This window comes from Argentina anserina, chromosome 2, assembly GCF_933775445.1.
Source record: "Argentina anserina chromosome 2, drPotAnse1.1, whole genome shotgun sequence".
In the NCBI taxonomy this organism is placed as follows: domain Eukaryota; kingdom Viridiplantae; phylum Streptophyta; class Magnoliopsida; order Rosales; family Rosaceae; genus Argentina; species Argentina anserina.
In genome coordinates this window covers 21,127,145-21,141,992 of record NC_065873.1, presented here as the reverse complement: position 1 = coordinate 21,141,992, position 14,848 = coordinate 21,127,145, and the positions used below count along the sequence as shown (strand labels likewise).

Here is a 14,848-nt window from a genome sequence, read left to right as displayed (position 1 = left end):
CAATTGATTATATTCTGCGTTGTTTCCCTTAATCACTCTTATTGGATTTATCACTTTATGGCTATGTTTATGAGAAATGTAAAAGCTAGCTGGATCAAGAATCATTATAGATTATAGCTGCTGCATTTGGCTTGTTAATTATTAGCTTGAAATATAATGCCGACACTGCTGGTCCTTTACTATGAACATGTTCATTAAATCTGAAACATATATTGCAAATCTTTTTTTTTCAGAAACAAGTGCAAAGTATTACCGAGTTTTTAGTTTCAGCTTGGACAGAAACAAGTGCAAAGTATTACCATGTTTCTAGTTTCAGCTTGGACGATAGAATCATCCCTTGTTGTTATAAATTTGCTTTTGAAAGGGTTGATGAAAGAGGAAAATTTAAAGTTTGTTTTCATGACGTGTTACATGACGAGCAATTTATGAGTTTCTGGGGCAGTGGGATAGGGGAAATCTCTTACAAAGTTGGCATGTAGATGACTGAATGGTTTTATGTTCTGTCAAAGATGGCAAAAGTTCAATCAATAGTTCATTACTAAAAAAGATGGTTACTTCTAACTGTGTTCTCAGACTGTGAGCAGATACATGGATTTTCTACAATTCTTGTGAGCAAGATGGGGGTGGCAGTCAGAATCAAATGCAAATCATCCCAATACTTTTTTATATCCGCTCGGAGAAGAGTATCATCCCAAGGTGTTTGGGTGCTGAAATTTTGTTTTTCAAAGGACTACTAGGTGAGGAGAAGTTGAGTTTGGCTACTGTTTTATCAACTTAAAGAAGTACATCTTGAGTTCTTGACTTAGTTTCTGAGCAGATATCTGAAGTTCTGAACCAAGTACCTCAAAAATTCAACGTATGTACCAAGGAAAACTGGATTTCCAGGATAATCTTGCTAACATGTTAACAGTTCTAGGGTGATGGTGTCAGACTGCTAATTTTACCCTTGTGATTATTAGAAGAAAAAAAAAAGAGTACTAATAATCACTCTCTAGGTCTGCATCTGGAAAACAAACTCTTTTCTGATTTTACTTGTACCATCAACTATTTATTTGATCATGCATTACTTCCCTAGATCACTCTATGGTGGGCTGCTGTACTATGAAGATGTGTTTGACAACTTAATAACAAGTTTTTCCATCTTTCAGAAACAATTGCAGAAGAGAATCATACCAAGGTGCTAGGTTCTTGGAAGTTTTAGTTCTGAAAGAATTTGTAAAAGAGGGAAAGTGTGAAAAGTTGGTTGGTTCTGTGGTCAGTAGTTCACCTCTTTGTATTGTTTGTAAAGCTCAATTGTGTGAACATTTTCTAGGAACTAAGAAGGGATTATGAGATTATCTGCCTTTTACTCACTTCTGCATTACACAAACATAAACAAGAAGAGGGAAGAGAACAAGCGAAAACCAGGTTTCATTTGTTCTCATTATGTCGTTGGATAGAAAAAGCCCGCATGTTTTTGGCCCAAATTTTCAATTATAAGAAGGGTTTGGGAAAATCTATCTTCGCTCTGAAATCAGTAATGGCAACACACTCCATGTTCCGTAAGAGCCTCAGATTTACTCCTGTTTTCCAGATATGGGCACCCATTTGGTACAAGACTCATCAGCAGCTCGGGAATCCCAGCCGGGCAAGACGATTGCGCGCAGTCTCCTACTTGGTTAACTCGTGTGGATTGTCCCCAAAATAGGCAACTCTAGTATCCCGAAAGGTAAAGCTTCAATCTTCAGAGAGACCAGACTCGGTTTTAGCTCTTTTGAAACACTATGAATTCTCAGATGCCCAGATCTCAATTGTTGTGCGAAAACACCCGCGCATTCTAGCCGCCGATGCACACAAGACCCTTCTGCCAAAGCTTGAGTTTTTGAGCTCCATAGGAATTTCAAGGCTCGACCTTGCAAAAACACTGTGCTGCCAACCACCACGGCTGTTATGTTCAAGCTTGGAAAACCACATTGTACCCACTTATAGCTACCTCAGGAGCTTCGGGGTCTCTGATGACGGAGTCGTCTATATTCTGAAGAAAAAGAGATTTGTTTTCGAAGTAAATCTATCCAAGAGTGTGATACCCAATGTTGACCTCTTGAGGAAATTAGGCATGCCTCAACCGTGTATTGCCCGGTTGCTACAGATTTATGCTAATTTTGTAGTTAAAAAGCCTGAATGGTTCGGTCAACTTGTGTACCAAGCCACAGAAATGGGATTTGGCCCTGAAAAATGGAGCTTTGTATATGCTCTTGCCGCGTTATCTTTGAAAGAGACGACATGGAAACGATGCCAAGCAGATTATAGGAGGTGGGGTTGGTCTGAGAATCATATTATGTCTGCCTTGAGGCAGGATCCACAGTGTATGATTGTGTCGGAGAAGAAATTGATGGGAGTAATGGATTTCTTAGTGAACAAGATGGGGTGGCAATCAGAAACAATTGCAAAATATCCTCATGTTTTTCGTTACAGCTTGGAGGAGAGAATCATTCCGAGGTATTTAGTGGTTAGAGTTTTACTTTTGAAAGGACTGATCAAGTTGAGTATTTTATCGAAATCAGGAAAGTACTTCTTGGATAGGTTTGTGAACAGATATCTCAGCCAAGTACCTCAATTGCTACATGTGTACCGGGGAAAAGTGGATATCCAGGATGTGTGATCTTGGTAACATTTTAACAGTTCTAGGGTTATAGTGTTGAATCCGGAGGTGTTACCAGGTTTGTAAATCTTTCAGTGCTATTCTACCCTTGTGATTGCTAGAAAGAAGTGACTACTTTTAATAATCACTGTTTGATCTGGATTTGGAAAACCAACTAGTTTCTGATTTTTCATGTTTCATCAGCTATGTTGAACAATGAACATATTTGATGTGTAGCAGTTGGACGCATTCTAGTTATTTCCCTGGATGACTCTAAATGGTTTTATGGTTGTCCAAATGTAAACAACTGGATCAAGAATCATCAATGCTATATTCTTGTTCAGTTTATAATTGCTGCATCTCTATGGCGTATTCATCATTAGTTTATACTTTATAGTAGTATGTGGCGCTGTCAGCGGCTGCACTATGAACATGGGCTTAATAACTGATACTTGAAGAGATTGCAGTCTTTTTTTTTTCTTTTTTTTTCAGATATCTTGAACTTCCTTTTTCCCGTTCTTAAAAATTTATGTCCGAAATCGTAAAACAAGAGAAAGGAAGCTCGATTGAAATTGTGAAAAGCTCTTTCCGTTTAAGGACTGAATCGATGACCAACCATAAGTATATGGACTAAACAAACATTTGCCGATTGTTTATCACCTTGAAAAGTTCAATCGTTTTTAAGTATCGTCTCTGCGTTGCATTCACTTCTTGCATTACAGAAAAATTGCCAACGTCTGAAGTAGTACATTCAAATCTATTTTGACTTTGGTTCTCAAACTCATTTTCTTGCAAGTGAACTATTGTGTATACCAAGCAATGTTGCAAGGTCTTAAAGGTATCAGGGTTCGTAACTATAACAAAATGTCACGAGCTCACAACTTCTCTTTGAACTCTTCTGTTTCATATTATTGAAACTTTTACATCATCATATGCATAAAAGTTCATCAAATTGTTTTCGCAGAGAAAATTCTGATTTAAAGAACATATACATTTCATTCAAAACTCTATAAACCTCTTCTATTTGAGGGTGTGATTTATCAGCAGCAAAGAATTCATGAAGCTGACCTTGTACCTCTATCAAGCTATGCCCAGGATTTTTCTGCACTCCCCTCTCTTTCATCAGGTTTCTTACACTTCTTACATCCCCCCATCTTCGCTTGATACCGCATAAGTTTGCCAGCAACACATAATTTCCACTATCTTCTGGATGCAAGTCTATTAGCTTTTCAGCAGAAAGCTTAGCTAGCTCAACATTCCCATGCATTTTACAAGAATTTAGAAGGGCGCCCCATGCAGACACGCTTGATTTCATTGGCATTTTGTTTATCAATTCATAAGCTTCTTCCAGCAATCCACTTCTTCCAAGTAAATCTATCATGCAAGCATAATGTTCCTCTTTGGGCTCTATTACATAATCCCTAATCATGCTTTTGAAATGCTCTCTGCCTTCAGAAACTAATCCGCCATGTCTGCAAGCAGACAAGACTGCCACAAATGTTATATGGTCAGGCTTCATATCCCTACATTTCATTTGGTCGAATAGAGTAAGAGCTTGCTTAGCATGTCCATGAGCAGCGTATCCAGCAATCATAGTATTCCAAGAAACCAAATTTTTCTCTGGCATTTCATTGAAAAGTTCAGTTGCAGAAGATAAATCCCCACACTTGGCATACATATCTATCAGTGCATTCCCCAAAATCACACTAAGTTGGATACGATTTCCGTTGGCAAAAAACTGGTGAATCCACTGACCCAAATCCAGGCAACCTAACTGACCACAAGCAGAGAGCACACATACTAAACTGTTCTCAATTGGAGCCAGACCCAACTCCCTCATGTCACGAAACAACTTCACTGCTTCATCAGGTTGATAGTTCTGAGCATAACCAGCAATCATCGCACTCCAGGATACTACATTTCTATCAGGCATGTCATCAAAAAAACGTCTTGCAGCATCTAACTCACCGCATTTAGCATATCCATTAACCATGCAAGTCCATGTAAATACATCCCTCACTTTCATCCCATCAAAAACCTCTTTCGCCGCAGTCAAGCAACCACATTTTACATACATATCCAACAATGCATTAAGCAAACTTAACCCACAGTCCAAAGTCTTCTTCCGCATATACTCGTGGACCCTCTTCCCCATACCAATATCCCCCTTATTCGAACATGCCGAAAGCACCGCGATCATAGTAACTTCATTCGGCTCAACACCACTCAACAACATCTCATCAAACAGCCCCATAGCCTCCCTCGAATAGCCCCGCGCCGCGTACCCATCAATCATAGTCGTCCAAGTCACAACATCCCTCACAGTACATTCATCGAACACCTTCCGAGCAACACTCGCAAACCCACTTTCAGCATAATAATGCACCAACCCATTACGCACCACCAAGTCAGAACCAAAACCCATCTTCCGAATCACACAATGCACCGACTCTCCCTTCAACCCACAAGCCTTGAGCGCAAACACAAAGCTCAGGCGGTCCATTTCGACGCGCTCGCGGACCATTCGACCGAAGAATGAGAATGCAGCTGCGTGAGATTGGGCTTTAGAGTAACCTCTGATCATAGTGTTCCACATATAAGTGTTGGGCTTGGCAATGCGAGTGAAAAGGAGATCAGCGTGGCGAATGTCGCCGGCGTCGGCGAGAGCACAGAAGGCGAGGAGTCTGCTGACGGGGAAGGTGTGGGTGATGAGGCCGGTGGAGGTCATGTGGGCTTGGATTTGCTTCAAGTGGAGCATGGTGGTGCAAGACTCGAGGATAAGTAGAGTTGGGTGGGTGATGATGACGTTGGTCTTGGAGTTCCATATGGGTTTATTGGCTGAGGATGGTGAGAGTGAGTGGAGGAGTTCAGGTCTGTAAGTGTGGGCATAGAACAAAGAGTGCAGGCGGGAATTCATAAGAACATGGAAGTGCTTGTGTGTTTGGTGAGGAAACTATGAGATCTTAAATAGGTAGCTTTTGAAAAGAAAATTGGTAAATTGATACATCCGGCATGAAAACAATTACAACTGAAAACCTGGAACACAGCTAAACCCTGAACTATTATTAAACTGGAAAAGTCGAAGACACTGCCATAGGAAGAACATGAGTCCACACTCGGCAGCGTGAGTTCCAGACTTGGATTTTCGATGATTGAGATGCTACTTGTGATTCACAAATAATCATAAAATCCTCAATTTAGTGATTCTTGTCGGAAAAGCACGGCCTAATATTGTTGGAAAATGTAACAAAGACATTTTCTGAATTTTCATGTGTAGTAGTGATTTGCGATATACATTTTGTTATAAACTTATAATAAAGTCTTTTTGGGCCTTTGTGGTAACGTGCCTGTGATTGATGCAGTAAATGGAATAGTTACTCTCCCTTGGAGATTGAGGAAGTTTATTGAAGTCATTAGATTGTAAGTTTCTTTTCTTTGATTGTGTGTCTTTGCACAATGTATTTAAAGAAGCAAATTATCTTGCGGTCGCAATTACCGATTTAAGTCATAATATGCGTATGATTAGATAGAGTTCTATATGAGGCTTATATTGCCCTTTTATCCAATGATGTAAATTGTTAGTCTCCTAGAGGCACCACTATCTAATCTTATATTCATTTTTCATCAAAAAATAATTGTAGTAAGATTACATGTTTTTTTTTTTGATAAAGTAATAAGATTACATGTTGAGATATATCAAAATGATAGTAAAAAACCGGGGATGGAGCTGCCCAAGAGCAGAAGGATGCCATGGTACCCGATGTGAGGTGCTTATAATTCTTTGGTACTTCGTAACTCAAATTGGAGTTAATTATGCATATTGTAACCCCCGGCTCTGCCTCGGCCAAGATTATATTAGTGTTACCTAAAAAGATTTCGATGAATGTGTTGAAGTGTGTGGTTCATTTCAAAAACACGTTACTCTGAACAGATTATCAATTCTCGTAACTATAGAAATTTAAGATATTGAAAAATCTCAATGTATATCAAGCAAAAACATTGAATCTCAATGGTTTTTCTTACCCAAAAACCAAAGGAGGCTCCATGACCACATTCTTCGATACAATATATGATTGCATTCTTAAAATAGAGTAAAATCCGTTTCAGATATGATTTCACACTCTCGTCATATCAAAGTGAGTAGATAAGAACAAATGAACAATATCAATATAAATAGTAGACAATATGATAGAATATCAATAGTTTTATTTAGAGTCTTCATTCAGGTCCTAAAAATAAAACGAGAAGAACCAACTCAAGCATGCCGGTGATTCTTCATGCCAGCTCCATCCGGTAAGCTCCCTTATCGATTTTCGCATATCCTGATGACATATATTTCAGTGCCTTTTATCATTGTATCTCTCATCCAACTGATCCAAGTGATCTATAAACATCAGTCTGAAAAGGTGAACTAGACTCTTGCACTCGTTCAAGAGTTTTCTCTGCCCATTTTTGTTTTTGATTGCATGCCGTATTTTTATCCAAATTTGGAGTCACAGTGGTCACACCAACTCACACTAGCTTCCTAATAAATTAGAGGTTATATATTAAGGCAGATAGAAACATCAAAACCAAAAACCAAAGCCATTGCTAGTAAGAGTAGACTCTTCACTCCCATTCCTCTCAAATCATATCTTTCAATTCTCAAATCCTTGCCTCCCACCCAAAACATATAAAAAAGACCCGCGAATTTCTCCCCTCTTTGCTCCCGTTCATCTTTCATGTTTCAAACTTGGAAGATTCGCAGTCCAATCTCGTCGGCCGGTACAGTTCTCCGGTGAGTTTTCTGGGTTTATATGTACTTAAAGATCAGCGATCAGCTCTGGTTAGTTATATTTGAGAGCTCCGGCTAATTACACTTCCATGCTCTTTGAATTCGTGCGTCTGTTTTCGTTTTCGCTTTTAAGCTTCGAATTTAGTTTGATCGATGAAAACTTAGGGTTGTCTGATGTGGGTTGTTGAGAAAGATTTGATTTTTCTGCTGTAAATTAGTATTATAGGATCATTTTACTTGGATGCTTAAATTCCATGATTTTACTCGCGTAATTTTACTGTTGCTTTACTTGGAGCTTCAGTTTTCGAAGTCAAAGATTGGTATTTTACTGTTCGTTTCATAATTTTCGTATCAGCAAGTACTGTATTGCTGCTGTTGTTGTTAACTGTTACTATATATTATTTCTGTTGTTGCTACGAAGAGTATTAGTTGACATGATTTTGCGTCTAATTGAGTCTTATTGTTTAACATCATCTTGGTATTTTTTTTTTCTTGGACCCTTTTACATATGGACACTATGTTTCTAACAATTTAACAGTATCTTTGAGCTTGCATGTAGGAATGCTTTAAAGAATGTTCTTATCTCTATCCTTGTTGTGTCAGTGTAAGTTGGTGATTTTGGTTTGGTAGAATGAAAGCTGGTAAGGAAGAGCCGTCATCATGCAATGCTTTACAAGTAAGAATCACAACAACTATATGCTATCTCTATGTATAGTTTCATGTTTTCCTTGTTTCGGTCAATTGTTGATCAGATGGGCAATTAGACTCTTGTTTTGCCTTGAGTTTGTTACCATGCATTAATGCAAATATTATTGCCCACTACCAGGTCATTGACTTGGTTTCAGCAGTGAAGGAGTTGCATGGGCTAAACTCTCAGGAATTGGGTAAATTATTGAAGGACTCGGAAAATTTTACTATACACTATGTTACTGCAAAGGAATCACTTTTAAAGGTCGGTCACCATCATATTGTTATTGTTGTCTTGTTCTGCCTTTGAGTCTCTCCCAGTCATGGACGTGGCATTTCTTAAGTTGTCTTGTGTTCCAGATTGACGTTGAAAAGCTTGCCAGTTCTCTAGCTCTGCACCTTATTGCGGTGCTTATTTCATCTGACAAAGATGAAGCCCTATTCAGATACTTGTTATGTGGCATTAGGCTCTTGCAGTCCTTGTGTGATTTAGCTCCTAAAAATCCCAAACTTGAACAGGTATGGTGTTGTATGTTCCATCTATAATTTAGATTTTCTGCTGTTTTCTGTTTAACACTCTATATTCTCTTTCTTTTTCTTGTACACGTTTAGTGACTTAGCATGTGACCTGTTACATTAGGTAGACATGCTATAAGATGTCTTTACTCTTTTTAACTTCTTGTCTAGGGTCTTTGGTCTGTCTGGTTAAAAGCAAAAAAACAGATGGTCTTTCTATCTCCTCTGTTCTGTACATTTTAAGTACTAGGGTCTTTCTTTAATATTAATAAAGCTGTGCAAAAATATGGAGTTTTAACTGATTTTGGTTGCTTTAATCATAAATTACATGTTAATTTGTTTTTGTTTTTTTAACACTTCTTATGGCAGTCGTTAATGTAAGCACATAAAAACGATGTCCCTAGTTCATGTGGCTAGTTTCCTAATCTTTAATCTATGATAGTGGTCAGTTCTCTTTTTATAAAACTCTTAATGAAGTCCATCATGCCATTAATTTTATCAGTTCATAACTTATTATGTCAATACTAGGACATTACAATGAGACATTGTTCTCTCCTGAACTAAATTTTTCTTTTTTTATTTATGTTACAGATTTTGCTCGATGATGTAAAAGTGTCAGAACAGCTGCTTGACCTAGTGTTCTATATCCTCATTGTTTTTGGTGGTTATGAACTGGTTTGGCTTGGGTTAATCGTTCTCTCTTAATTATTGTCCTTTCTCACTCCCTCCTTTCACTGAGACTTCCTTTCATAATGCAGAAACAAAAATATAATAATATTGGTATGGCACCGCTGATGCATTCTGCACTAGTGGCCTGCACTTTACATCTACTTACTGGATGCATATCTTCACAGTGGCAAGATATCGTTCAAGTATTGCTTGCACATCCTAAGGTATGTTCAGAATCATTCCAAGCTCTATTTATAATCAGTGTTTAATTGGAATTAGACTAGTAATTGTTTATCTGTTTCCCCGTCATGGAATTGTTCCGACATTTTCCACTTATTTTCTCGCTGACATGTCTGTGCACATGCTGAATGTGCAACTTTTCCATGTCAGGTTGACATATTTATGGAGGCAGCTTTTGGGGCAGTTTACACTTCCATTAAGTTTCTCAACCTCAAGCTTTCCTCTCAATATAACGACTTCGACACAAAATCGAATTTGACTAGTGAGCAAATAGTGCACTCTCTCTGCCAGCAATGTGAGGCCTCTTTACAGTTTCTCCTATTGCTATGCCAGCAAAAATTGTATCGGGAACGACTACTCAGGAATAAGGTTTCATAGGATCTCTCATTTTCAACTTTTGAGCCAAGTCTTATTTTAGAGGTTTCTTGTTCTTATTGACTGTAAGATTGTAGTTTGTGGTGAAAGTAAAGTGAAGAAACGAGAGTAGTCAAACTGAAAACTGAACTTTAGTTGCATTCATATGCACACGTGTTAGGGATGATGTTTAAAGTTTGAAATGTGAGAGATAATTTGATCTGGGTCAGTGAAATTGTGAAACAGTATTAAGATCAATGAAATATTACAGGGATTCTATTTATTTTATCTTTTTGACCAGCATCTATTCAGGATATCACAGTTGTGATACTAATGTTATCTTCTTGTTGTGGTCTGTACAGGAACTATGTGGCAAAGGTGGTGTTCTGGTTCTGGCCCAAGGTATCTTGAAGCTACACACTGCGCCTCATTTTGTAGCATCTGCTAGACTTGTTGCTGCTGTGTCTAGGCTTAAAGCAAAAATACTCTCAATTGTGAGTCCTACAGATGAAAGTATACTTTCTAAATGTTAAAAAGTTACTTGGGGCCTTAAGCTGCTAGAGAATTTGGTTATTCTCGTAGATTATATATACTGCAGTGCAAAAACTCAATGCTCCACTTGTTGCAGCTGTTGAATCTCTGTGAAGCTGAAAGCATATCTTACCTGGATGAAGTTGCCAGCTCCCCAGGCAGCCTGGATTTGGCAAAGTCTGTAGCATTGGAGGTTAGTGTTCTCTCCATAGTTCATGAATGCTGGGGCTGTGATAAGACTCATTTTCGTTTTTGTTTTCCCTTCTTTCTACAAAGCCCGCTCCAACTGTCAAGCTGCTTCTTGTTATGCAGATTATTGAGTTGTTGAAGTGTTCTCTTGGTAAAGATCCCAAAATTTTTGCTGCTCATTCTGATGGAAGTTACCCTATGGGGCTTGCCCAACTCAATGCCATGCGCCTAGCTGATATCTTATCTGATGATTCAAACTTTCGGTCTTACATTACAATACACTTTGTAAGCTACAGTCGTTACTCAATCCCGGTTGATTTTGTTGCCCTCATTTAGCATTGTCATCTTTTCATTGTTTCTTTTCATTCTTTTGTCACCCTTGTGTTGCTTCTTTAATTGTGAAGCTAGTGCATTATCCACATGTCATGTTAACATGCATAGCTAAAATATGTGAAAAAGTTTGTGATTATGTCTTTTCTATGTTCCTCCAGACTAAAGTGCTGACTGCAATATTTTCGCTCCCTCATGGAGATTTTTTATCCAGTTGGTGTTCTTCTGTACTCCCTATAAAGGAAGAAGATGGTACTATTGAGTATGATTCATTTGCAATGGTTGGATGGGTTCTGGATGTAGTTTCATCTACCGACCTGCATATCCCACAAAGTTTGGAATTTTGTGTAACTCGCAATAGTATGACCCAAGCTTCTTATGTACATCAGAGAACATCATTGTTTGTGAAAATAATTGCAAACCTCCATTGTTTTGTTCCCACTATCTGTGAAGGTTTGTTTTTAATTTTTTAATTTTAGAAAAACTGCTTCCTTTGGTACTTGTTATTATTGTCATGGGAATACAATTCTTTGTTTTAATTCACAGAACAGGAGAGGAACCTTTTTGCTAACAAGTTTATGGAGTGCTTGCAAATGGATCCGTCCAACTTAATGCCTGGAGTTTCTTTTTCTTCTGATACTCGTAAAGCTACAACTATCAGCAGAAATCTTTGTAATTATCACTCTCCAAAGAACTTTAGTAATGTAATTGCAGAATTTAGTCCGGTCCTTACATGTAAATGTCTTTTCAGGTTCATTGCTAAGTCATGCAGAATCACTAATTCCAAATTTTTTGAATGAGGAGGATGTACAGCTCCTGAGGTGATTTACCTTCATCCATGTTTCGTCTTTGCATTTAATGTAGAAACTACACTTCACTGTTGCTTCAAAGATTACAAGAGTAACTAGAAAACAATGCTCATTCGTGAACTTTTATGTCACTGTGTCCATATGGTCGGACGTTGGTATATGATTTATTTATATATTTATTTACATAAGTAATTACACAAACCATATAGTATTGCTTATTGTTCTAATCATGTTTTACATTACAGGGTTTTCTCTAAGCAATTTGAATCACTATTCACTCCATTGGAGGTAAAAGTACAAGTAGCTAAACATGTAATAATTTCTGCTTTGAAGAAGAATGTCCCTTTTACCGCACTCATTACATATGTTTGTATGTTTTCCTTTTCTGAAAGGATTTGTATGGTTTCTGGCAGGAAAAGAATTGCGAGGAGTTAAAATATTGGGATAAATTCTCTAAACTCAACATCAGCGAACATCATCAGGTAAATTACACTACTTTTACCCATCTTCAGTGTGGCCTGAAATGCTGATGGTTGGTGATTTTGTGTCACATTACACAGTTTAGACACGCTACTAGATAATTCTCCAAAAAAAAAAAGACAAAAAAGGCCATGCTATAAGGCTTATCTGCTGTAAATTTTACTCTAAGCATTTAGGCATGGATGACTAAAGAACCATCAATATTAAGAAATGCATTATAAGGAATTATGGCATTTATCTGTTTTCAAATTTATTTGACTGAAATTGAGTTGTTTAAAGTTTTTGTTTTTGTTTTTTTTTTTGGAGTTGTTTGATAGTGATATAGCCAAGTGAGTTTTTTTTAAAGGCAAACTGAGGAATTCCTTGTAGGAAGCTCAGAGTACTGGAGGATGCTCCCCAAGACCTTCAGTAAGACATCTACCTCCTAGTCTTGGTAGCAGAAGTGGTAACCTGGAGGAAATCATGTCTGAGAATTCTGCTTTTCAAGATGTGGACCAAGTAGATGTGAACAGTGAGCGTATGGATAAGATGGATGATGCAGTGAAGGAAGAGAAAGGTACTGGTAGAAGTGCATCTGGACGATTTACAGCAATCGACAGAGATCATAATGTTGAAACAAGTGGTTCTGACACAAGTGAAACGAGAGGAAAAAATGTTGTTGATCGAATGGGAAACAAGTCAAGTGAACCCATAGAAGAAAGTGGGTATGGAGGAACTCAAGAGGATGAAAAGAGTGAACCTCTTCAATATGAAGAAACACAGAGAAGAAAACGGAAACGTACAATAATGAACGATGAACAGGTGGCGCTTGTGGAGAGAGCCCTATTAGATGAACCAGATATGCAGCGCAATGCAGGGTCACTACAATCATGGGCTGATAAATTGAGTTTTCATGTATGTTGAATCTTCCAACTCTTTTTGTTGTTTGTATGCTAAAAGTTGCAGTATTTTTTTTCTTCCTGAGAAGTCTTTTGCTGTGTTTTCCAGGGTTCCAGTGTTACATCTTCACAGCTAAAAAATTGGTCAGAATCCATATCCTTTCATGCACTCGCCATTTTACATTTGGGCAATTCAATTTCAAGATGAGTAAACATGTGCTCTTTGAAATTAATTATTGCTTAGTGCTCACATGTTCGTATGAACTAAATCATCGTTTAAATTATTCTTGCATACAGTCGCACCACATTACTCATCTTACATGTAAAATTCTTTCTAGTGACATATTAAACAAATTCTGCATTTTTATCTTTGGGTGTTCTTAATGACAGTTAATGTGTGACAACAGGCTAAACAATCGAAAAGCTAGGCTGGCCCGTACAAAGGACGTCCGTGCAGCACCAGAGTTTGCTACACCACCAGATAAGCAAGGTGTGCAAGGACTGAGGTCCAACAATTCAGCCGAGAGTTCTATTGGAATTGCTTCTGCGCAAGTAAATGTGAGGAGTGATCCTCAAATGAAGTCAAATAGTAGTGTAGCCCAGATCTCGGGGACTAAAGCAGCAGAAGCTATTCCCCGTGGCCCTTCAGACTTTGTTCCGTGCAAGCAAGGTGACCATGTTCTGCTCAAATATAATAATGGAGAGGAGGTTGGCCTTGGAAAAGTGTTTCAGGCTAGTGGCCAATGGTTTGGGAGGAACTTGGAGGAGTTGAGGGCATACGTTGTAGATATCAAAGAGCTTAAAGTCAGAAGAGCAATGAAGCTTCCATACCCTTCTATGGCCACAGGTGGTTCGTTTGAGGAGGCTGAAACAAAGATTGGCTTGATGAGAGTGTTATGGGATTCAAGCAAGACTTTCAAATTGCCTCCTCTAAGGTTGAGTTGAATGCCCTTGTTTTAGTCGTTTGATCCCCTTTAGAAATTGAACAATCCTCATGATGATCAAAATGTGTTGATGATCTCATAGGATGCAGAGTTCGTTCCCTGGTTGTTTAAACTGATTTAGTTTTTTGGGAGGGACGTCCTCTTTCCAGCATTTGTACCTTTAAACTTCTATCTAATGAAGATGCCAGGCCAAGTGGCCATGGTTAGTGTCACATGTATCACGTGCAATATATGCTAACTGTGAGCAAGCTAATTTTTCTCGCCTGCCTTCTACTTATGATGGCGCTAGGGTGATCAATCTCAGCCTTCCTTCTACGCAGCGGAATCTCTACGTTTTGTTTACCCTTATGAGCGATTAACTCCCAACTCACAAGTCCCTCTACACACAAGTGTTTCCCAATTGTGTGGGGGTTAGGATCATGTAAACATACACACTAAGAATTGTGGAACTATTGCTCCTTTTCTCATTTATGGAATTCAAAGTACAACCTACAAATCTAGCATGGATCTTTACAAGTGTTTCTTCCCCCAAAGTCTCATGTTTTCACCTACAAGTTATTTAAACCTACTAACCAGCAAGGAAGTTGACATCCCTAACTTCCCTAGGACACATGTCATACATGTCTTAACTATAGGTGTAGTGGACAGCCCCAACTACTAGGTTTATTAACTGCTAAAACGAGATGGCATGCTTGCATGTTTTGCCTGCCCAATTAACTGTCCCTGAATTCGTGCACCAACTGCCCTTGCATAACCCCCTCTTAACATGCGCCAACTGCCCCTGAATAACCGCCCACTAAGCAGCCAAGTAACCTCCCATAAAGCCC

General features: G+C 38.4%; 3 protein-coding genes across 7 annotated transcripts; 2 read left to right on the top strand and 1 right to left on the bottom strand.

Annotated features, from left to right (window-relative positions):
• Window positions 1–1,366: 1,366 nt before the first annotated feature.
• On the top strand, window positions 1,367–2,857 carry LOC126784673 (transcription termination factor MTERF15, mitochondrial-like). The gene has a single exon (XM_050510149.1). The coding sequence runs from the start codon at window positions 2,096–2,098 to the stop codon at window positions 2,639–2,641; it is 546 nt and encodes a 181-aa protein (XP_050366106.1). The 5' UTR covers window positions 1,367–2,095; the 3' UTR covers window positions 2,642–2,857.
• A 671-nt stretch (window positions 2,858–3,528) lies between these two features.
• On the bottom strand, window positions 3,529–5,749 carry LOC126783645 (pentatricopeptide repeat-containing protein At2g22410, mitochondrial-like). Its single transcript, XM_050509151.1, has one exon. It carries the CDS (start codon window positions 5,535–5,537, stop codon window positions 3,549–3,551), a length of 1,989 nt encoding a protein of 662 aa, XP_050365108.1. The 5' UTR covers window positions 5,538–5,749; the 3' UTR covers window positions 3,529–3,548.
• A 1,094-nt stretch (window positions 5,750–6,843) lies between these two features.
• LOC126805518 (nodulin homeobox) lies at window positions 6,844–14,235 on the top strand. Of its 5 annotated transcripts, none has more exons than XM_050532295.1 (18): window positions 6,844–6,913; window positions 7,998–8,070; window positions 8,221–8,346; window positions 8,442–8,600; window positions 9,189–9,272; window positions 9,356–9,490; window positions 9,657–9,875; window positions 10,223–10,354; window positions 10,489–10,584; window positions 10,704–10,865; window positions 11,072–11,363; window positions 11,457–11,582; window positions 11,662–11,731; window positions 11,965–12,031; window positions 12,133–12,201; window positions 12,569–13,093; window positions 13,187–13,221; window positions 13,485–14,235. In XM_050532295.1, exons 2-18 carry the CDS (start codon window positions 8,026–8,028, stop codon window positions 14,020–14,022), a joined length of 2,880 nt encoding a protein of 959 aa, XP_050388252.1. In that variant the 5' UTR covers window positions 6,844–6,913; window positions 7,998–8,025; the 3' UTR covers window positions 14,023–14,235. The 5 variants fall into 5 exon arrangements, with proteins under 5 accessions (XP_050388252.1, XP_050388253.1, XP_050388255.1 ...); XM_050532296.1 differs by lacking the exon at window positions 6,844–6,913 and adding an exon at window positions 7,142–7,397 and having other exon boundaries at window positions 12,578–13,093; XM_050532298.1 differs by lacking the exon at window positions 6,844–6,913 and adding an exon at window positions 7,143–7,397 and having other exon boundaries at window positions 11,965–12,007; window positions 12,578–13,093.
• The last annotated feature ends 613 nt before the right edge of the window (window positions 14,236–14,848 follow it).

Coding starts and splice junctions, on each gene's coding strand:
- LOC126784673 (XM_050510149.1), top strand. CDS start 2,096: ATGCCTCAACCGTGTATTGCCCGGTTGCTACAGATTTATGCTAATTTT.
- LOC126783645 (XM_050509151.1), bottom strand. CDS start 5,537: ATGAATTCCCGCCTGCACTCTTTGTTCTATGCCCACACTTACAGACCT.
- LOC126805518 (XM_050532295.1), top strand. CDS start 8,026: ATGAAAGCTGGTAAGGAAGAGCCGTCATCATGCAATGCTTTACAA. Junction 10,866..11,071: donor CTTACATTACAATACACTTT/GTAAGCTACAGT, acceptor ATGTTCCTCCAG/ACTAAAGTGCTGACTGCAAT. Junction 11,364..11,456: donor TGTTCCCACTATCTGTGAAG/GTTTGTTTTTAA, acceptor TTTAATTCACAG/AACAGGAGAGGAACCTTTTT.